The sequence below is a fragment of the Megascapheus bottae genome, chromosome 19, assembly GCF_031878675.1.
Source record: "Megascapheus bottae isolate mThoBot1 chromosome 19, mThoBot2.hap1, whole genome shotgun sequence".
Lineage (NCBI taxonomy): Eukaryota > Metazoa > Chordata > Mammalia > Rodentia > Geomyidae > Megascapheus > Megascapheus bottae.
The window spans coordinates 14,053,253-14,075,489 of record NC_143527.1 but is presented as its reverse complement, the minus strand read 5'-3'; the positions used below and the strand labels follow the sequence as shown (position 1 = coordinate 14,075,489).

Genomic DNA, 22,237 nt, shown 5'->3' with positions numbered 1-22,237 from the left:
CCTTGAAACTAGTTATGTGCAAACAATTTCTGAGGAGCTCACAGATGCACCTTATGATGATACCTGGATTACCAAAGAAGCACATCCTATATGATATATTTTGAATCTGTCTGGATAGAGAAATTGTATTTAATAGATATCCTTTCTAATGAATGTACTCTTGGTGAATGAGTTTTTGTAATAAGCTTACAAAGAGAACAGACAGTTCTCACAGAGGAGAAGATGATCCAGTCTCACAGAGGAGAAGAGCAGAGGGAAAATGCCATGAACTAGCAGCTGGAGGATTATGGAATGATGTCCTATTCATGCCATCCTTGTCTGAAAGGAGTTTGTCTCCAAAGTGTCTTTGAACTCTAAACTTCTAATGGAGCTAAATCAGTGTCAGTGGGAAACAAAGTACGATGCCACAGAACTGCACTGCTAGCAAAAGGACCATATGCCATATGAACATGCTCTTACTGGACGTTTTTGCTAACTGAGCACCATGTGCACGGAACTGGTTCTCACGGCATTCTTGATTAAAGTGGGACAGATGGTGGAGGTTTTAAGTAATGTGTTCATTACCAGACCTCAGACCACTAATGGCTACTTAGAAAAGAGTCTTGTTCAAAGGAATCCTTCTCCCAGGGCCCTCCTTCTTCAGGGAAGTATTTGTCAGCCTTTGTGACAATGGGTGTTTTTCAGTTTCACTTCCTGTTTGTACTTCTTTCTCCTGCTGATGCCAAAAGCTTAGGGCCCATCCATTCACTTGATACATCCTGTCTACCCAAGAGGCTTCTCAACAGGCTTAAGCTAAGGGGTTGCCCTGCCATGCTTATCACTCCCTAAAAATGGCCTGCCAGTCTCTCTGCCCTGAACCCAGCCTGCTCAAGGGACGTCTAAGACAGCTCCAAACAAGAGGTCTGGGAAGTTCCTTGGGCCCCACATAATCCAGATATGTGCATTATAATCTCCATAGAGAATGACTGTGTCACGTTTGCTCACAAACACTCTGTCCATCTCTCTCCAGCACATGGTAGGTCCTCAAATAAGTTGAACGAGCAGTCAAATGAGCATATCCCAGAGCTCTAAGAGGAGCTTGTGTCTGGTAGAAATTGTCTAGCATTGCCAGGCAGTGAGAACTCTCTTCCACTGGGTTTTGGTGCTGTGTAGGAACTCACAGGTGAGCATTCACCTGACTTGGTGTTGTTGGGAGTAAGATATGTCGATTATAAATTAAATTCCCAGCTGTCTAATCTACTCATTAGGTTAAACAACTTTGTTTTCATTCTGGGACTGTCTTCATCTCCTAAATATGGTTTATTTAGGATAAGATGAGCACTGGCAAGCCCCCACCCAAATAGTTCAGCTTTTCCATATCAGCATAATTATCAAGTAGCATTCTGGGAGAAACCAACAGCCCTGGGGCATTATAGGTCAGTGATTTTGCTAGAGAGAAATGCTTGGTGACCCATGGCAAGACAGAGATATGGTTTCCATTGCCACTATTTGAGCTTGTTAAGTTTGTACTTTTTTAATTTTTTATTTCCTCAAAGAATTGTATTAAGGTTAAAAATGGCTTCAAATTGACAGTAGAGATAAGGCTGGGGCTGTAACTCAGCAGAAGAGCACTTGACTAGCAATCAAACAAGGCCTTGGGTTCAATTCCCAATAAATCCCCAGAAAAAAATCATATTTTTAGAAAATATTTTGTATCTATTCAATGTTCTCTTTTGGTAATAAGCTTGGATATCTGCACATGATGCTCCTGAAATTATATTTCTTAAGTGGCTTAAAAGTAGGCAGACAGTCTAAAAAAATAAACGAAGGTTGAGAAGAAAAGAGGTAAATTGGGAGAATTAATGCAATAAGTATCAAAATATATCAGGCAAAATTTACCACAAGCTCCTATTTTACCCACTCTCTGTTCAGTTCCAAAGATATTCATTTCGTATTCATTTTGCTTATTTTGTTTGAATTCTAAATTGTAAGTCAAGCATGGGTGAATTTATTTTTTCACCTTCTTTATGTATTCTGAATAGAGTAACTTAAAGGGTGACTGCAATTTTTAATAATTTTTTTTATTTTGCTATTATTCTTTTTTTTTTTGCCAGTCCTGGGCTTGAGCTCAGGGTTTGAGCACTGTCCTTGGACTTTCTCAAGGCTAGCACTCTACCACCTGAGCCTCAGCACCACTTCCGGCTTTTTGCTATGTATGTGGGGTACCGAGGAATCGAACCCGGGTCGTTGTGCATGCTAGGTAAGCACTCTACCATTAAGCCAAACTCCCGGCCCCTCTGCTATTATTCTTTTCTAAATATGTTTTACGAGTTCTAGTCCATTGAATGTCTCTCTTAATTGTGAGCCCTTTCAGACTGTAGCCATTGGTTGTTCTGAAACCCAAGTATCTAGTATGACCCAAAATAAAGAGATTCTCCATTGATTCTACCATAGGCAAATGTTCAAGTAAAGGAATCCACTCTACTATTGCACTTGGAAGACAGGTTTAGTTCCCCCGGCTTTACTCTCATGTATGCCCTCACCCAAGACATAGTAGAAATGGAAAGTGACACCCAGAATAGCACCACAGTGCTCACAGAAAAATAATGACCAAGAGAACTAATCAACTTCTATCACAAAAATTCATTAGTAACCATAGCACAGATCATACCAAATGTTTGAGAATGAAGCTGGCATGATGCATGCCCGTGGGAACGGGAATCATGCAGAGTGCATTCACTCCATGTCGTTTATTTGATTTCACAGCCCATTTGTTTCTGTGTGATTTCTGTTCATTTCTAACATTTTCCTATCAGGAAGAATCTAGCTCATTCTCTAGGGGTGCTTACCTTTTCCATCCTCTGTACGAGGTTCTCCAGTTCTGTAATCTGATTGTGTTTTACTTCAAGTTTTTCAGCAACTTGATTCAGACCTTCAACATGTTGTTTCCATTTCTGTTCTTTCTCAAGCTTGTTAACCTTTGGTTGGGGGCAGGGGGGAAGGCAAATAATGTCTTATTTTTATTAAAATGGACACAGATTATCTCCCAATAGAATTTGCTAACCAGCCAAGAAAGGAACTCATGTTTGTCTAGAATGACCCCTCTCTTTTTTTTTTTTGCTGTTCATATGTCTTTCAGTATTTTGAATCTTCAAGTGGTTGTACAAGGAGGTGACAACTTAGTGCATCTTTTATGTTCACTGCTTCTTGATTAGCCTCATGTGCTCCTCCAGCCTCGCTGTCTTACCTGACCTCTCTCCCAGTGTCATGTCTCCACATTTCCCACTTTAGAATTGCTCTTAATTGTACTGTTTTCTTCAAACTAAATATGATGAGCTCAACACGAATTCAATGGAGACTTGATAATATATAAATAGTAAGAAAGCATGCACTGGTTACAATAACCATACTTTCTTAACCAGGGGAGAATAGGGGTATTCATTTAAGAAAAGTGAAAGATTTCACTGTTTCACAACAAAAAAAAATCTAGGCCAATAAAATGTGATCTTATGTTCAATTAGAAAAATATTTCCTTACTAAATCAGAAAGTATCATAAACACAGTGTTTAGATATGTCTTCCCAGGCTCACAGTGGAAGGTGAAAGGCCACAGGAGAGAAGGGTCCCTCTGACAGCACAAAAGTGTCACTTGGAAGTGAGTGTCTCATCAGACTTCTGTCTGACACATGCATGACAGTATATATTCAACACAACCCGAGATGCCTTGGTAAAGAGTAAATGTGAATGTCTGCCTTCATAACACATGAGCCGTCCTGCTGGGCCATTCAGGCCAGGGCTAACGTGCCCGCAGAAACATGAACACCTGGTCTCTCCCTGCAGGTCCCATGATGCCCAGCGCAGTCTCCTGCCATCCACACCAGCCAGGTCCCTTACCCCCACCTGTGCGGTACAGTACTGTGGGCAAGACAGACAGACAACACAGTAGCACAGTGACCTGTAGAGCTGGCAAAGCAGGTCCCTGCCTTGTGCCCAAGCTTGAGAAACCACTGGACATGACTTGTTGCTCATCTAAGTCCTCCAGCAAAGAGACAGGGCTGGTGAGGGGCGCGGTCAGTTCTTCAGTGGTAAACGGCTAGCTGGTACCTGAAGGAAATGTTTGCTGTCCTGGTGCTGTTTCCTCGAATCTTCAGATTGTATCTGGTAGTTCTCAAATAATTTCTGTGCCATGTTTCTCAAGGCCGCCGCTCCTGCCTCTCTGGAGGCTTCCAGCTAGGGAAAAAAAGGTTATTCTTTCTGTTTGATATTTCCAATAAAGAGCACGTAAAGCAGAACAATTGATGTTCAATTAAAAACATAAACAGTCTAGTTTGGTACAATTTGTTATTTGTTAGGAGGAAAGTGAAAAAATGAGAAAGCCTTTATTTTGTAGGGTAGTGAATGTAGACAAGTTTAGAGATGTAAGCGAAATAATATTTGTCATTAAGAAATGTAAGGATTAACCTGAGGAAATAATCAAGAATGACTGAAAAAGACTTACCAAAACTGTCATTGCAGAAATGAATAGAAAATAATGTCATACAAGGAAGATAGGACGCATTCAACAATAGATGAGGAAAGTTTGACTCTAAAGGCTGCAATTAATATTAATGAAACATGCAAATGACTTTAAATCTTTATTATTATAAAGAAGCTTGTAAGTATTTAATGTAACATTGTTAACTAGAGACATAATGTGATCCAGGCCCTCTAGAATTTACTCATCATACAAAACTGAGACTTCAAACCCGGCGAACTTCTGTGGGATTTCTTCAGTTCTGAACATTGTCTCCAAAATGTAACAGTGAGGCTTATATTTTGAAATATGAAAATGTATCCAGACATGTGTGAGCATATAGGTTGGCCTACAACTGTGTGTAGATATCCGCTTGTGTGCATTCATAACTGCTAACCATCTATTTGTTGTCTCATTAAGCAGAAATATGAAGTTGGAACTTTTATCTAGTGACTGTACCTTGATTTTCAAGACTTCGTTCTCCTTGTTCATCTCTACGAGCTGCAGGTCTTTCCCTCTCATTTTTTGCATGAGCAAGTCCAAGCTGCCACAAGAAGGGTCTGTTTTGGAATCGGGTCCATTTTGAGTGTTTTCACAGAGCTGAAAAGGACCAACATGAACATCTCAGAATGATCAGTCTTTTGTTCTATGAAATTTGTCAACAAAGCATGCTATATTATCTATGCCAAAGAGAATTCATGTTTGTGCGTGCACACACACACACACACACACACACACACATCTTTGAAATCTCAAATATCAATGGAAATTTTAGATGAAGCAGCTGCCCTCTACATTTGCTCAAATTTGAAGATTCTTATATTAAAATATGAAGATCCTTACATTTGTGTTACTCACAGACTTATCATTAGGAATACCTGAGGAGATAAATAATAGCCATGGGATGAGGGTTTTTTTTAATTACCTAAAAGCATGCCCATAAGTACTTTTTGGCACTTTTGTATTAGAGACTAATGTATGACTTGACCTAAGAGCAGAGTACATTATATCCCAAGTTCTATCTATGATGTTTCCTATTGATGCCATTGACTCTTTGTAAACTCATGCTCACTGAAAATATTCCTGGAGCATACATCTCATCAGGAATCAAAATCAGCAAGTGTCCAGCTTCACTCGTCAATTTTAAGAATGCAGAAACTAAGGACCAGACCTGAACTAATGAATCAAGTAAGTGTAGGAGCTCATGAACAGTCATGACAGAGTATAGATCATGGAAAAGTTATTCTATTATGCATGTGTAGCAATTAGAAGAAAAGTCTTTTTTTGTTAAATTCTATAAAGTATTGGGTAACATTCTACCCTTTATACAGAGGACAAAATTGGAGACAAGAGTTGAACAAGTCCAAGCCGGGCGCAGTGGCTCACGCCTGTAATCTTAGCTACTCAGGAGGCTGAGATCTGAGGATCAAGGTTCAAAGCCAGCCCGGGCTAAAAGGACCTGAGACTCTTACCTCCAATTAAGCTCTAGAAAATGGGAAGTGTGACGTGGCTCAAGGGTAAGGTGGTAGCCTTGAGCTGAAGCACTCAGGGACAGTGCCCAGGCCGAGTTCAAGGCCCCCCCCCCACAAAAAAAAGAGTTGAGCAAGTCCAAGTTGATCTGTATAACTGCTAGTACACAAATTAGAATCCAAGATCACTTTATAACAATGCCTATATTCTTTCCACTACAACATATTACTTTCACATAACTAAGCTGCAGAATACAGTACAGCTGGGTGATCTGCTCCCTCATGAGAACTCTACCCCATTTTCACTTTATGCTCCACATCTCAGGTCATACTCTCTCTCCTCATATACAGCCTAGAGATTGTTTTCTGCTGTATTTTAATGAGGAATATTGGATAGAAAGACTCTTGGGTAAGTTAGATTATTGGCAGTGGTTTGTGGCCACAAAGAAGGTAGATCTGGTGCTTCTCAAACATGAATGAATGCAGGAGTTACTGGGTAATGGATCTGAGGTGAAATCTGAATCAAGAGGTCTGGGATAGAGCCATGGAGTCCACTCATCCAACCAGGATGTGTTCCATCCTCCATTCCTCTGAGGCCCAGCAGAGAATTCAACATGGCTGTAACTGCATGTTTGTCTTCTCTATCATTCCCTAACACACTTTCTTTAGGTCCAGAGGACTAAATTTGAGAAAAATACCAGATTGTTAGATTGGAAGGGCTGAGAACGACAGAGGACTGTATTCTATGTATTGTGGCCTTGTCCCAGTGTACACTGAGGCTAGCCAGACAGAAACTCTGACAAGATACACTTGGCTCAGATGAGACTGAGGCTGGCACAATCCAGAACAGGAAAAGTGGAGTTTGCTCAGCCTTAGGTATGTACAAACCTGCCCTGGAGAGCTGGGAAGCTGCTCATAATTGTGCCCGTGGACTGTGTGACACCAAGCTAGAAAGCCTCAACCCTTATCCACTACAATAGCCCAGAGAACCTAGCAAGTTCACGGCCTTGTCTGTCACTGACAAGTGTGGCTGCAACGTGTTCTGGCTGGTCTGTCATCTTCCCATGCGCTTCAGATAATTAAGTTCTGTTGTCCAAGCGAGTTCTATCCATTACGGCCTAATCACATTAATGATTTCACACATAGGGATGTTAACATCTTTAGTTACACACAACGGTTCTATCACTTGTCCTTCAAACCTTCGAAGAATGACAATTTCCAGAAAAATCATTTAAAGAACAGTAACAAGGTTTTATGCTACTTTTGTTGCTGGCCTCATTACCTTTGCCTCTAGTTTGTGATTTGTATTGTTATGTCCTACTTCATCTTTAAACATTTGATTTCGGATCTTTTCCAGAGTAGTTCGAATCTATAGGAGAAAAAAAAATTTTTTTGGTAATATAGTTAATGTTTTTGTTTTTGTCAGTATTATCTATAGATTATGCTATTTATCTAGAAAGCAATACATATAATTTAATGTCAGATTAAACTAACTTCCACCAACATAAATTATATTTATGTTAACATTGTTTTGATCACTAAAAATAAATATTTGGTCCAATCTCTTTTCAGACAAACCTAAAATACAATAACTTAAATTAATATCATTATGCCATGTAATTATTATTCAGTAATTAGTACTTAATACTATGCGTTTAGTTCAATTTTGTCTATATAGTAATTTAGTACCAATTTACTGTTTAGTAATTACTATAAAACAATTACTATCTAGTAATCACTACAAAATAATTACTATTTAGTAATTACTGCAAAATAATTACTATCTACTAATTACTAGAAAATAATTACTATTAAGTAATTTACCACAGAATAATTACTAGAAAAGATCATATAAATTTATGCATGATATATAAAGCCCCTGGCTTAATGACCTATGGAATTTGAAAAACACACAAAAATAATTTAATTAGTTGACCAAATTATGAATTAGCAATAACAGAATTCCTCCATCTGTTCTAAAGAATAGTTACTATGGATGCCTTCTTTTGTTATCCCTTATTACCCTCCAAAGATTCAGATGCTTAATGAGGTAATGTGCCAACCTGCATCCATTGGCAATAGCTGCCCTGAACAATGACATGGGATAAAGTAAGGAAGAGGTATGTAAATATCGTGTAGGGAATGCAGCATCTTCCCCCATGAAACCACTGGAAAGGTTACAAACCAGTGGGAGTTCCAGCCAGAAATGGTGGGGGACAAATTAAGTACTGGGATAGGTGGCTCCTAACACTCCTGGCCCATTCTCCAGTCTTTACAGAGTCATTAAATGACATCATTGTATTTCAAGTGCAGGGTCAATTTCAGACCTTGGAGAACAATAGCCAAGCATGTGTTTAAGTTTCAGATCCAGTTTAAAAAGAAAAATGTGACCATAGAGAAGGAAACAAACCCATTAATTCATATCAGAATTTATCTCCAACATTGATATCATGCAAATGATTACTCATACATACCTTTCGCACGTATTCAGTTTCTTCAGTAATGTGTGCTGATGTAGCCTCATACACAGCAGAATGATCTTCTATTATATTTCTTGGGGGAACTTCTGTGGTCACCTTTACTGTTGTCATTGTGAATTCTGGCTTTAGAAAAATAAGCAAAACAGCTTATTGCATAATCACATACAGGTATAATTACTGTAAAAATACAGGACAAAAATTTAAGTCATTAACAAGAGGCAGAGATTGGAAGGCCAGATCCCAGCAAAAGGTTTTCAATACCTCTTCCTTGCCAATAAAATGTTGGATGTGGAAGCATGCACCTGTCATCCTCGTTAGGTGGGAAGATAAAGAGGGGGAGCCAAGCTGATCGGGGTAAAAATGCAAGACTCCATTCAAAACCAATGAGACACAAAGGAATGGGGCATGACTGAAATGTTAGGATACATACCGCACAGACGCTTCCAGTTCAAATTCCATGACTGTGAAACATGCTATGAATCACCAGTATCAGTTTATACTCATAAGTCAATTTAGCGTGAAAGCAATACCACCTAAAACTATTCTTACTTAAAAGTTGTAAATTAGATGGTAGCTTTGATTGAGTGATACAGTATCAAACAAACAAGCAAACCCAGAAAGCACAGGCCTTGATTTCAAATTTCAATACAGAAAAAAATAAAATTAAATAACCCAAAAGATAAAATGTGAAATTTCTCTTTATTCAGTATTATTAAATTTCAAGTATCAGAATTGTGAATTCATGTTCTAACACACTGGATAAATGTGGGTGGAACTAAAATACAATGATAATAAAACTGTATGTTGTTTGTGTACATACATGTAGTATGCATAGTATATAAATATAATATGACTATATATTATACAATATAAACACATAGCACATAAATATATACATGCTATACATATACACATATACATAAACATGTGTGTATATGCATATATACACATATGTGTGTGTATATATACATATATATATATACACATAGTATATAAAGGTTAAGGCTATCTACTGAAGAACTGTCATAATAGCCAAAAACTGGAAAACTCCAGGTGTCTAAAACCAGGCACCAGTGTCTCATGCCTATAATCCTAGCTATTCAGGAGGCTGAAATCTAAGAATCATGGTTCAAAGCCAGCCCAAGCAGAAAAGACCGTGAGATTCTTAACTTCAATTAACTACCAAAAGAAAGAAAGCTGGATATAGAGCTGTGGCTCAAGTTGTAAAGTGCAAGCCTTGCACACTAAAGTTCATGGACAGTCCCACACAATGAGTTAAAGCCAGTGTATGTGTGCCAGTGGTGGCATACACACACACACACACACACACACACACACACACACACAAACATACACATTTACACACAAATGCTCACAAAAATGGGATTGGTTGAATAAATTAATGTGTGGAGTCTTTAGTTTATATTATTCAATTTTAAAAAGCATGGTGAATAATACATAATGTCCTATTTTTACAAGAAAAATAGCAAATAAGAAAATGAAGGGAAGGAAGGAAGAGAGAGGGAAGAAGGAAAGCGATAAATGGTTAAAAAAAAAGTTTGTCTTTCTATATGAACTGTATTTCAACCAATAAGAGCAAATTTGCTAAAGTTAAATTAAAATGTATTGATAAACTTCAAAAATGTAACATTTTAATCCTTTATGAAAGAATAGGTCTAGGAAACAACCATCTCCAAAAGTTAAAAACATTAGGTGAAAGTTTCATGACAAACATATTAGTCAGAAAGACCTTACTAGTTGATCTTAGTGTAACTAAAAACTGTCATAACAGTCTTAAGACTCTTATGTCCAATGTACTACACAAATCTTCCTAGATCCTGCCTTCAGTAGACCAATTACATAAAGACATTTTAAAAAGCTGATAGTGTAGAATTGCTGTGATTTTGCTTGCTATGATAATGGAATTCCAAATTTCTGTTAGGAAAGACTATTGACTGATTAATTTTTCACACTACAGTACTTGTAGATTAAATGATAGAACATCAGGAGCTGTTTTAAAATGGTAGGTAGAAAAATTAGAGTGAGAATAAAGATAAAATTAAGTTCAGCAAAATACAGGTACTTGATGTGGGATGGTAAGCAAATGGGCCCATACTCTTTTTTGTTTTGGGGGGGTATTTTTTGAAAATCTTACAATTGAAAAGCAATAAACTGTAATGCAAAGGGCATACAAAGTAGAAGTATTAAACCCACTTTATTGATGAGAAAGGTAAAATTCCCATAATGATATTAACTTACCCAGATTAGAGCAAAGCTAACAAGAGCCCAAATTCAAATCCTGGACTTTTCTGACACCAAGTTCAAGATTGTTTCCTTCCCATTGAAGTTGGCTTTCACAGAAAGAAAGAGAGAAAGAAAGAATGAAAGAAAGAAAGAAAGAAAGAAAGAAAGAAAGAAAGAAAGAAAGAAAATGAAAGAAAGAGAGAGAGAGAGAAAGAAAGAGAGAAAGAGAGGGAGAGAGAGAAAGAGAGAAAGAGAGGGAGAGAGAGAAAGAGAGGCAGGAAGGACTCATTTGTCATAATAAGTAGAAACCTTGGGCTCTCCTAGCAGAGATTTACAGTAGAGCAAAACCTAGATACATAAGGCCATGTAATATACCAGCTAAATGAAAGGACCTCCAGGACATAGAGACAAAAGCCATATAATGAGTGATTGTTGACCTTAAAGTACTGTTATCTCTCATCTCTTTTGCTGTCCCATGGTTATCTCATATTGTTACAGTATTTTACCTTGTTATCTGATCTATTGTATATATGTTTATTTGGTTATTTGAGATAGGGAAAGAGGGAAAACAAGATGAGGGGTGGTGGTGGGGGGAGGGAAATGGGGATCAAGACATGAGAAAGGGTATCAATGTTTGTGAAGTAATGCACCTTCTATCTGGTGAATATAATGTAACCCTTCTATTAATTGCAATAAAATATATGAAAAAAGAAAGGCAGGCAGGCAGGAAGGAAGGAAGGAAGGAAGGATCAACCTGCATGTGTGTGTGTGTGTGTGTGTGTGTGTGTGCGCGCGTGTGTGTGTGTGCAGAGAGAGAATCTAGCCATGCTAAAGACACAGATACTTTTTACATTCACCAGACTCAGAGAGCCTCTAGGGACATGGCAGAATCTCACACTTATCCTTTAATCTTCAACAAAAATGACACAGCAGGCCAAGAATTTTCCATTTCATTATAAATCCTCTTTTTGGTACCTAGAGCTTCGATTTGTTTCCACTGACTTTGCCTTGGCAGAACAACTCCATGAGTTCTCTTGTGCCGAACATGTGGAAAGAAATAATCCCCTTTGGTTCCTGGATGTCTCTTTCAGGATTATAAACTAGAACCAAAACCACATTTAAATGCCCAAAGCAAACAAAACACCCTTTCAGACAAGAAAATAGTAGTATGTTGAGAAACTAGGAGGGCAGGTAGGCTTACCCTCCATCTAGTTTGATAATCTTGTAGCTTAGAGTGCTCTTAGCTTCTTTGAATGGCTCAGAAACTAATGACATTCCATGACCCATGGAAAGAAGATGAAGTTCAAGTTCAGTGTTCATTCATGAAGTTGTACTCCAACACACATATGCCATGTCTGTAATATGACCCCTGCAATCTTGACCCTACAAACAGCAGAGCTGGACAATTGAGACAGGGAAAGTACATAGCGAGCAAAGCTATGTACTGTCTGGTGCTTTCCAGGAAAAGTTCTTTGATCACTAGATTAGCAAATGACTGGCTCAAGCCATGGGGAATTAGACTAGTGACGAAATCAATCTGTGTTTCTTTCACTTGTTAGATCTAGGATCTCATCTGGTAAATTTACTTTTCTTTTCTCTCTCTTTTTGTATGTACTGCATTGCATTCATTAACAATGAGAAAAGGCATTTTCATCCTAGAAGTGACTCACTCGTTGGAAAATTCTCACTGCACTCACACAATCCTTCATAATTTGATAATCACTTGGGCTTTGTATCATACATCCTAAAATAAACTGTACCTTTGTGTGTAACTTATTCTTAATGCCAAAATGTTTTCCTTAATCTCGACCAAAATATTCCCAACATTTTTTTCTCTCAAAAACCTTACCTTTTTTCCCTTTGCTGGTTAAACAGGTTACATAAAATCTTAGTCTTAATTTACATACTGTTAAGACAGGGCTAATAACCACGGAGTTGGGTTTTTTTTTAAGGGTATTTTTAAAGCCTCATTGCAGAAGGACCATAGATTACAATATTGCTATTCTTTATTTTCTTACTAATCACAGAAGACAACAGCCCAGGCACAGCAGGTAGATCAAACCTATCTGGTTACAAAGTTTTACATCTAACTGTATCCTTATAAAATTACATTCCACATCTCATTCTGGTTCAGAAAAACTTTGGTGCCCAAAACTCCTGATTTGCAGAAAGAAACCCAAGGCAATGAAGTCCAAATCACCATATGGCTGTCCTGGGGAAAATCTCTGTGAGCATTTTACTTCCGCCAGAAATAGATTAGGCAGATAAACTTTTTAAAATAAAGCACTGATCGGTTAATTAAAGTGAAGGAGGACTTTATTTGTTTTAAGCTAGAATGGATTGAAGGCAGCTTACATATGGGTGGCACTGTGCCAAGTGAAGGTATTTCCTAAGTCAGGAGTTTTTCAGAGGGTCATTTTCCCTTAATTTCAGCCCAAAAGCTCTTCTATGCTCTGCCACATCCTGAATCATTCCATAAGGCTTTCTTCAAAGAAAGAAGGTTCTACAGCTAAAAGATTTAGAAGGGGCCAGCCTAGTTTCATGGCTTCCTTCTGTTGGAAATCAACTGTGTCACCCTTTGCAAGTTCCTTAATTTCTCTGGGTCTCAGTTATATTCACAGTAAAATTCAGATAATATCAATTATTAACAAAAATAACCAACATGGGGTTGTTTGCGAGTTAATATTTGCCAAGCACTTAGGCATATATAATACATAATAAATGATTCACACATGTTTGTCAAATGATTAAATAAAATATGAGGCCATTATCCATAATTAACGCTGACAAGCAGTCTGCATGGTTTTCTTCCCTGCAGGGGAGAACCAGGTAATATTTTTAAATAGTCTGCAATCTGAGCTGGGCCATAAAGGCAAATTTGCTTTAGGGGATTTTAAGACTAACAAATCCATAGTAATGCTTCTTTATTGCTAATGCATCGATAATGTGTCAACCTCCCTAACCAATGATATGAATATCTAATGAATCATTTACAAACTATAAAGTGAAGCATATGTAACATCGTGAGTTATATTCTCAGTAATCAACCAACACATCATTAGATAGCCACGAAACTATAACTAAACCCACTATTTAATGACATAAGGATAGTTTTAGACTTAAACATATGTGGCACTTTGTTAGAAGCTGAATTGTGTCATCTCCCTTCAGATTCATAGTCTGGAGTTCTAAGCTCCAGTAGCTCATCCCTGAATGTGACTGGAGAGAATGAGGCCACTGTCTCAGAAGGAGATTGCAATGTGTTCAGAGCAGTCCTCTAAGAACACCATGGTAAGGGGCTAGAAAAAATAAGGTCATTGTAGATGTAATTAGACCAACCCAGGAACCTTCCCAAGGACTGTTTATGGTCCTGAGATCTCAACAAAGGCATGTCTGTTCTTAGCCCCGGTGCCTCCTTTCTTACAGTAAATATTTACCAAATACCACTGTGTTAGGTTTTGGATAGGCAGAGCCTCTGAAGACCTTGTTTCCAGTGGACTTCAGTATAGGACAAGACCAAGGGAGCAGAGTAAATAAAAATGAGAGACATCCTATATTGCATCCCTGAAGCAAATCAGAGCAGTACAACCAAAAGAAGAAAAGCTAGTGACTAACAGTGAAGGAAGCTGGTCTGGGAAGGGAGCACTAAAGGAAGCCTACAGAAGGAAGTGAGATAAAGGCTATTCTAGATAGTGACTAACTAGAAGTAGGCTCTGGGAGAGAGAGAAGTGAAAGAGAGGCTGGAATTTGCTAGAGTAGTGCTTAAAAATGTCATGGGTCAGGGCCAGGAATTTGGCCTAGTGGTTGAGTGTTTGCCTAGCATGCACAAAGACCTGGGTTCGATTCCTTAGTACCACATGCATTGAAAAAAGCCAGAAGTGGTGCTGAGGCTCAAGTGGTGGAGCTCTAGCCTTGAGGAAAGTCCAAGGACAGAACTCAGGCCCTGAGCTAAAGCCCAGGACTGGCAAAAAAAAAAAAAAAAAATCATGGCTCAAGTGCAGCATTGTCTTTTTTTTTTTTTTTAATATCACAAGGTTCTTTCCTTCTCCCTTTCTTTCTCCCCTACAAAGTAGACTGAAATATTTACAGATTTCCAATTTGTCACCTTAAAAGAAGTTTTGTCTGGTTTCTGTGGGGTTGAAGGACAGGAAGCCCCTAGCAAATTCTGAGAATCTGTCAGATGCTACATGATTGGTCTAGAGAGGGAGCCAGAAAGCCTGGAAGATGGCCCAGTATCAGCCTCAACCACTCCTGTGGTTCTGACTGGAGAGCTTTATGGTGATTGGTTGGTTTACCTGTCTAACCTCTGATATTTCTTCCCAGGTCCAAATCTGAGAAATCAGCATGAGTGCTGGCTCATTCTTTCTCAGTCCTTTTAGCTGGGACACAACAACTAGCCTAGACTACAACAAGTGAGGATGCCCTCTAGAAATGGTCCTAGGGATTGGCCATCTGTGTTGGAGAAGCTGGAGAAGTGAAAACAAGTTATCAGTTAGGAAAAGGGAGAGTCTTGCACAGCGTGCCGAGGTGAGCGGGGATAGCCAGAGACATCAAGAGGAGGGCCTTCATTTACTCTCCTGTAAGCCTGATCTTGCTGGACTACTGACACCAAGAATCTTTGCAATTTCCATACCAAGTTATTCCCCTGCCATCAGTTCTAGGAGCTATCTGTCAAGTCACTGGGCCATTGATACTGGCTCTCAACCAGCATCCTTGATTAAACACTAGGTCTGAGTTTTCACTGTAGAGTCCCTCTGTTCTGAGCACAAGACAGTTTCTTTGTCATGATTCCTATCATACTGTGGACTTAAGTATGCAACTGTAAAAGTCACAACAGAAGTACCAAAGGATGGTTTAGAGTGGAGGAGGGGAATCTAACCTATGTCCAAGCCCTTGGAGAAAAAGGCTGTGTCCTGCTTATTGGATTATGCACCTGTTCTTCAGCAGCTGCATTGCACAGCACAATGCTGACATCCAGTGTCAGCTGGCTAAACCTCAGGTGACTGCAGTTTACCTGAAAAGGATCCAGAGACCACCGAAGACATACTGGTAAACACCAACTCCACTTCTATTTGCAGTGAAGTGTCAATTTTATTTAACCATGGGCCACTCATTTGTATGTATACATCAATTCTCAATATGGCTAACCCTATAGAACGTTCTTAGATAAGAAACAAAAGCTACTTTCCTGAAGGGAAAGGGTTGAAATATTGGTGAAAGCACAAGGTACAGATATGTACTGTTGATAATTCACTGTGACATGTACCAATGAACCTTACATAGTATTGTCAGAATGCATTACAACACTGTCCTGCCGATGGATGCTCCATTCAATGCAAGGAAGGCACAGAAAAATGATAAAATGTCTGGATCCCCTGGATCCAGACAGACTCCAGATGTCTTTGTAAAGAAATACTCTGTCTAATGTGATTTGAAACTGTGGAAAGCAGCTGGGACAGTTAGTCAATCCCAAATTCCGTGGCCAACCCACAAAGAGGGACAAATCACAAAATTGGTCATACGTCAATGGACTCTTTCCCATGAATGTATAGCTCTTTCCAACCACGTTTCAACCATTAGCTGACATTGGGAGGTTATCTGGAAACCTCGGGTACTATAGAAATCAGGTATTGCAAAATAAGTCACCAAATAATAGTTGAGGAACTGCTAATGAAAGATCTGGAGTCTTATCTGTGGATAATATGGCTTCCTGGGCTTTAAAATAAGAGTTTTGGATTCATCTGGCACTGCATACCAGATGCTTTTCTATCTCCTTACCTAAGCTGAGCATCTCTGGCACCTCCCAGGGCTTCAACTTGTCATCTAAAAAGTTTCTATGAGGATATGCAAGTCCTCAAATAGGTATGTGTAAATTAACTGAGACAATGTGCAATGCATTATTTTATGTTACTTTAAGCACATGTATGAAGACACCACAATAAGACCTATTAAAATCATTTTAAGAAGGAGAGAGAGAGCACAAAACAGGGATAAGAGAGGTGGCGAATTTTATTGGAGAATATTATATGCATATACAGAAATATCATAATAAAATCTCTTTGTACAACTAATATATGCTTTAAGAAAAACACAGCCTTGAGAAGCTAGTTTTTCATCAGCATGCAATAGCTCTGCTTTTAGTAAACACTAAGCAAATACAGATGTAGGCTTAATGCACTATTCAGGCTTTTATTTTTTTTTTATTATTTTGCCAGTCCTGTGGCCTGAACTCGGCCTGAGCACTGTCCTTGGGCTTTCTCAAGGCTAGATCTCTATCACTTGAGCCACTGCACTGCTTCTGGCTTTTTCTATATATATGGTACTGAGGAATCAAACCCTGGTCTTCATGCATGCTAGGCAAGAACTCTTTCACTAGGCCAAACCCTGGCCGATCCTTGGGCTTTTGAAAGTATCTTGTTTCATAAGAAAATAGAACTTAAAATAATAATAAAAAAAATCCAATGGGAGAGATACTACCATTTAAATCTACCTCAAAACCTTCTGTGTATGTAAAGTCAGATGCTAAAGATTAAACATGGCACAATTTCACTTGTATGCACAGAAAAACAAATAAAAAGACACAGAAAGTAGATTAGTACTTGTCTGGGTCTGAATATAGATTTGGTGGTTAATTTTGGAGAAATAATGACATGATCAAAATCAGGATATTATAATGAATGCACAAATTTGTATTTTTATTAAACATCATTGAATTATACACTGAGATGTGTATGGTATGTAAATTCTGCCTACCAAGAAGCTGGTATATTTTTAAGGGAAAAAACCCCAACAGTACACAAAGTAAATATATTTTGGATAGTTTTTCTCTGGGGCTAAGTATAATTGTTGGCATTTTTTTCTAGCTAAAAGAAAAAAATAATTTAATAGGTAGAAATTTTTGTCAGACTTAAGATTTTCATTCTTCCTTTTCTTTTCTCCCCCAAATTGCCAATAACAACAACTACAAATTTCATTTTCACCTAATTGGTGTGTAAGCAACACCTCTTTGGAGTTTAATATTTAATAATGTAAAACCTAAAATATAATTTCTAAATTCCTCACACAATCTACACCAAAAAATAAATAAATAAAACTACCAATCAGAACAACATAAAAGTGTTTTTACCATTTTAAAATTTGACTATTTAAATCCATATAAGGGAATATGGGAGTTGAAACAAGTCTAGTAGTAACAGCCAAAATTGTGGGGATGATCACTGATGCAGTTTCTAATCTGTGGTATTGAAATGTCCTGAAAGACTCCAGGGCTGTGTGACAAGACAGCGGTGCATCTCCAGCATGGAACACAGTGTTCTGTACAACAGGCATTCCACAACATCTAGCCCAAGGGAGGAGGTTTAGATAGTCCCACAAACCCACAAATGTCGGCTACAATTGTAGGCACATACACATATTACAAAAAAAAAAAAACCCTACTTTTGCTGAAAAGCACCAAATTGGGCCTACAAATGGTAACTCAAAGGTGGGATAGATAAAAGCTTGGCCTACATTCCTTCATTTTTGTCTTTGCTCTGAGCTGTGCTCTCCTAGAGCCACCTTGAAGTCACCTTGAAATCCAGAAAGAACAGGTCTGATGCACCTTGTGACTCTTGTCAGGAGAATTGAAGCAGCCACACAGACAACGACGACTTTCTTATTATGGCCAGATTGTTCCTCTCAGTTGATGACAGCAATAACAATTTTCCCAGACCCCCTCAAAGAACCAGAACTGAAATTATGATCAACTAAGCAATCTACACTGATCCTGGGACCATATGCTTTGTTCTCATGCTCTAGTTCTTCCTCTATGAACAGGGAGCTCGTGTCTATATACCAAAGATAAGCTGAAATTATTCCTTTCCTATTTCCCAACACATATGCAAGTAGTGTAATAAATCCCCTTTCACTCACCTTCCTACTTGCTAGTGTCTATCTGACATTTGGGAATGCATGGTCCACGCCTGACCGTAATAGAGTCTTGGAGTTAGGTCTTTGACTTGGAACTTCCATCTATAATCACCCCTAACATACTTGTTTTCCAAACTCATGAAGATGTCTGTATTTGGGGGTCATTTTCAAAAAGTCAATTTATTTAAACATGTTACCAAGCTCACAATGAAAATAAATCTCCATTATGCATTTCTTCAGTCATTAAACAGATATATAATGTTGGCGAAAATATCTCAGTGCAAAAGATCTGAAACACAATTTTTAAAGACTTGTCTTATTCTCTGCAGAATCCTCAGTCCTTTTCTTTCTCGGTGAAGTCTAGCTTGCTTACATTTTTAAAGCTTTGGCTAAAATCTCTACTGTACCCCAAGTACATTATTAAGTACATTCTTAGTAATTCACCAACGAACAACATGCCTACTGATAATTTAAAAAACTAAGGTCTGTGTGAATTTCTTAAGTCCCTTTTTAGTTGGGAAAGGGGGAGGAGTTATTTTGTAATTCTTACAAGAAGTAAAAATATCTTATGAGGTTTACCACAGCAAGTATAACCTACCTGTCCTCATTCCTTCTGCGAGCAGTAGAGAAGCCACAAGCATCTTGCCTGCCTGAAGCAGGGATTCCTGTGCACGTGGGGCCTGTCACTCAGGGAAGTGGGGAGGGCGCAGCCAGACACCTTAACAACAGCACCAATTGTGTGCACCCGAGCACCTGACACTCCAGCCCAGCTCAAGTTTCTGGAAAACCAGTCTTCCATGCTGAATATTTAATAGCACGAGGTAAAATCAGAAGGGCAGATCATCTTTTTCGTGTTACAAATGCAGGTTTTCCCTTTTTTATTTGAATTTTCCTTCACCTAATCTTTATATTCTACGTGGAAGGGAATGTTTGGGTCCTCAAATAGAACAGCTCTGAGAGAAAGGTAGAACTGACAGAGCTTCGGTGCTGGTGGCATGTTCTAATGTTTGTATTTGATCATTTATTTCTTCCTGTCCTTCTGGGGGGGGGGGGAGCTGAAAAGTCACAGCCATGTGATCAGCAGTCTAAAACCTATGCTTGAGTCCCTGTGAAAGCAATATTGCTCCGGGGCTCTCTAACTCCCATCTTGAAATTCCTAGCATGCTCAACTCAACTGCTTAGATGGCCCTAGTTTGCCAGCCCACCTGAGTGGACACCAAGGAAGGCCAGATGCTAAAGGATTCAGAGACGTGGATGCCACAGTTCAAAGTGGCATCATTTCCCTCCAGGGCCCCTGAAATAAACAGTCTGAGATCCCCAGGGATTGGATTACAACTGCCTAAATAAATAATCAGGAATCCGGTGCTAAGGAGAAATTGGTTCCTTTACGGGGTGGGGAATGAGGAACAACTCTTCCCAAAGGAAAAAAACTAACTTTCAGTCTGGGGAATTCGAGCTTTTCAGGGAAGCAATACAAGCTTTATTAGGATCCCTTTCCAGGAAATGTCTTCTTCGGTGAGAGGTGTTCCCTTGGGAAACCCCATTCAAGGGGCCCTGGATACCCATCCACCTGGCTGGCGCGCCCCAGGGGTCCGCTGCACCGGGCCTGTTCAGGGCTTACCTTGCCTTGCAGGGCGCTCACCGCGGGGGTCCAGGCCTGCTGTTGCCTTTTGTGCTCGGGCCACCCCGGTAGCCAGGCTTGGCTCAGGGGCGGTGCAGGTTCAGCCAAGGTCCTCAGATTGGGCTCCGCCTCACGGGGCGCGACCGGGGCAGAGTCCAGCGGGTGCTGGGCGCCTCCGGGGAGGAGCCTGGCTTCTGGCCATGCCTGTGACGCTACACAAGATGACACTTCAGACAGTGGAGATGAGTGCAAAAGACGAGTGGTGGCCGCTGCCATTCAAGAAAGTTCTATTTGCAACCCATTAGTTCAGGGACTTCTGTTTTCCTTTTGATTTTCTTTTTTAAGTGTTAGCACGGGTTTATTTTACTCGAACGGGGTTAAAGTAGTGAGAACAGAAGAGTAGAAACATTCCCTGCCCTCCACGCAGGAAACAGGAATGATAGAGTGACTCCCCTCTTGATATTTCTAGTAAAAATTTACTTTGAGATTATTTGCAAGATGGAAAAAAATTGGGAAAAATAGTAGGAAGAATTCTCTTTAGAGTATCCCCCAGCCATCCCCTTCTGTCTACACCTTACATACCCCATGGTGTATTTGTAGAAACTGCAAATGAGCATGGGCTGTCACTACTAAGAAAGCTCCAGACTTTATGCACATTTCACTAATCTTACAGCTGGTGTGATTTTTATTTCTGCATCCTGTTGAGATGGCATGTTAGTATCACATCTTCTTATCTCCCTAGATCTGCGACTGTTTCTTAGTCTCCTCTTAGACATTTGGAGATTTGCACAATTGTGGGTGTCAAGTCCACTAGTGAAGTCCTATGGAGAGCCCTCACTTGATTTGTCTGACATTTTTCTCATATTATCACAAATTACTAGGGAGCTGGGGGGCAGGAAGACACAAATGAAATGTTCCCTTCTCATCTTTGGGGTAGGGAGGTTTATGGAGCTGATGATTTTGACCTTGATTGCTTGATTCAAGTTGTGTCTTTCAGGTTTATGTACAATGAATTCTATGTAATTCTCTGCAATGAATACTAGGCAATTCTGTACTGTCCCTTTTGGTTTTCAAATTGTCCCACTTACGGATATTTCACCCTATTCTTTTTCAATCTCTTGAAAGATTATAAGCTTTTAGACTGTTTAATTTAAAATAATAAATAAATAAATAAATACTTCCCCCAACCCCTTTCACTTCTAAGAGATTTGGGGAATGCAGATCAAATTCCCTATCTCCATGGTCTTTTCCGAATCTTCCCTGGAAATCTCCAATATTGGTTCCCCCCTATCACAAGGAAATGTGATTTCTTTCCCCAACAGATTAGTGAGCAGATTATGAAGCTGTCCAAGTGACATTGGTGGTCCTTAAATAATTTGGGGGAAACTAATCCTGTGGTTTTTACTCATTGGTAGATGCATCGAGTTTGCTGTGGATGTTCATTACCGGTTTAAACATTGAAGAAATCCAGCTGTGAGGGATTGTTTGCTATTTTGCTTTCCATTGCTCATGTTTGCATTTGCAAGTTCATTTTTTTTTTGCTGTTGTTCTGATTTTAGAGCTTAACCTCAGGGCCTAGGCGCTGTCCTGGAGCATTTTTTTTCTTTAAAGAATTTATTAACATTAATTTTTACATCATATATCAAATGACATGTTTCACCACAGTTCCTCTCTCTGAGCCTGAGTCTTTCAGGGATTTTTTTCCAATTTTCTTTCTAGTAAAAATCCTTCTTAGAGCAGAAAATCTATTTCTCCATGAGCACAAGTTGGGGCACAGGGATATGGAATGGATGGGATAGTGGGTAGTCCACGGAACTAAATGATCTGCTTCATCTCAACTACTTTGGACAAATATTTTGTATTTCATTGCTGCCTGTTCTGTCATGGAATAAATGTGTTTCCCACCAGATTTTATCTATTGAAGCCCTAATTCACAATGTTGTAGAATTTGAAAAAAAGTAATTAAATCAGAGTCCTCAGTGATGGGATTCATGTCCCTCTAATAAGCAATAGAGGCTCTCTCC

The 22,237-nt window shown here is 39.1% G+C and overlaps 1 protein-coding gene across 2 annotated transcripts in view; it reads right to left on the bottom strand.

Moving 5' to 3' along the window:
• Nucleotides 1–20,302, bottom strand: part of Ccdc68 (coiled-coil domain containing 68) — a 34,070-nt gene extending 13,768 nt beyond the window's left edge. The window contains exons 1-6 of one of the 2 annotated variants that reach the window (XM_090353566.1): nucleotides 20,214–20,302; nucleotides 8,435–8,563; nucleotides 7,243–7,329; nucleotides 4,951–5,091; nucleotides 4,083–4,208; nucleotides 2,829–2,957 (exon numbers count right to left, since the gene is read on the bottom strand). In XM_090353566.1, coding sequence (XP_090209692.1) covers nucleotides 2,829–2,957; nucleotides 4,083–4,208; nucleotides 4,951–5,091; nucleotides 7,243–7,329; nucleotides 8,435–8,551 — 600 coding nt within the window. In that variant the 5' untranslated portion in view covers nucleotides 8,552–8,563; nucleotides 20,214–20,302. The remainder of the gene's footprint in view (nucleotides 1–2,828; nucleotides 2,958–4,082; nucleotides 4,209–4,950; nucleotides 5,092–7,242; nucleotides 7,330–8,434; nucleotides 8,564–20,213) is intronic. The other variant, XM_090353567.1, reaches the window with a different exon arrangement.
• Nucleotides 20,303–22,237: the final 1,935 nt, after the last annotated feature.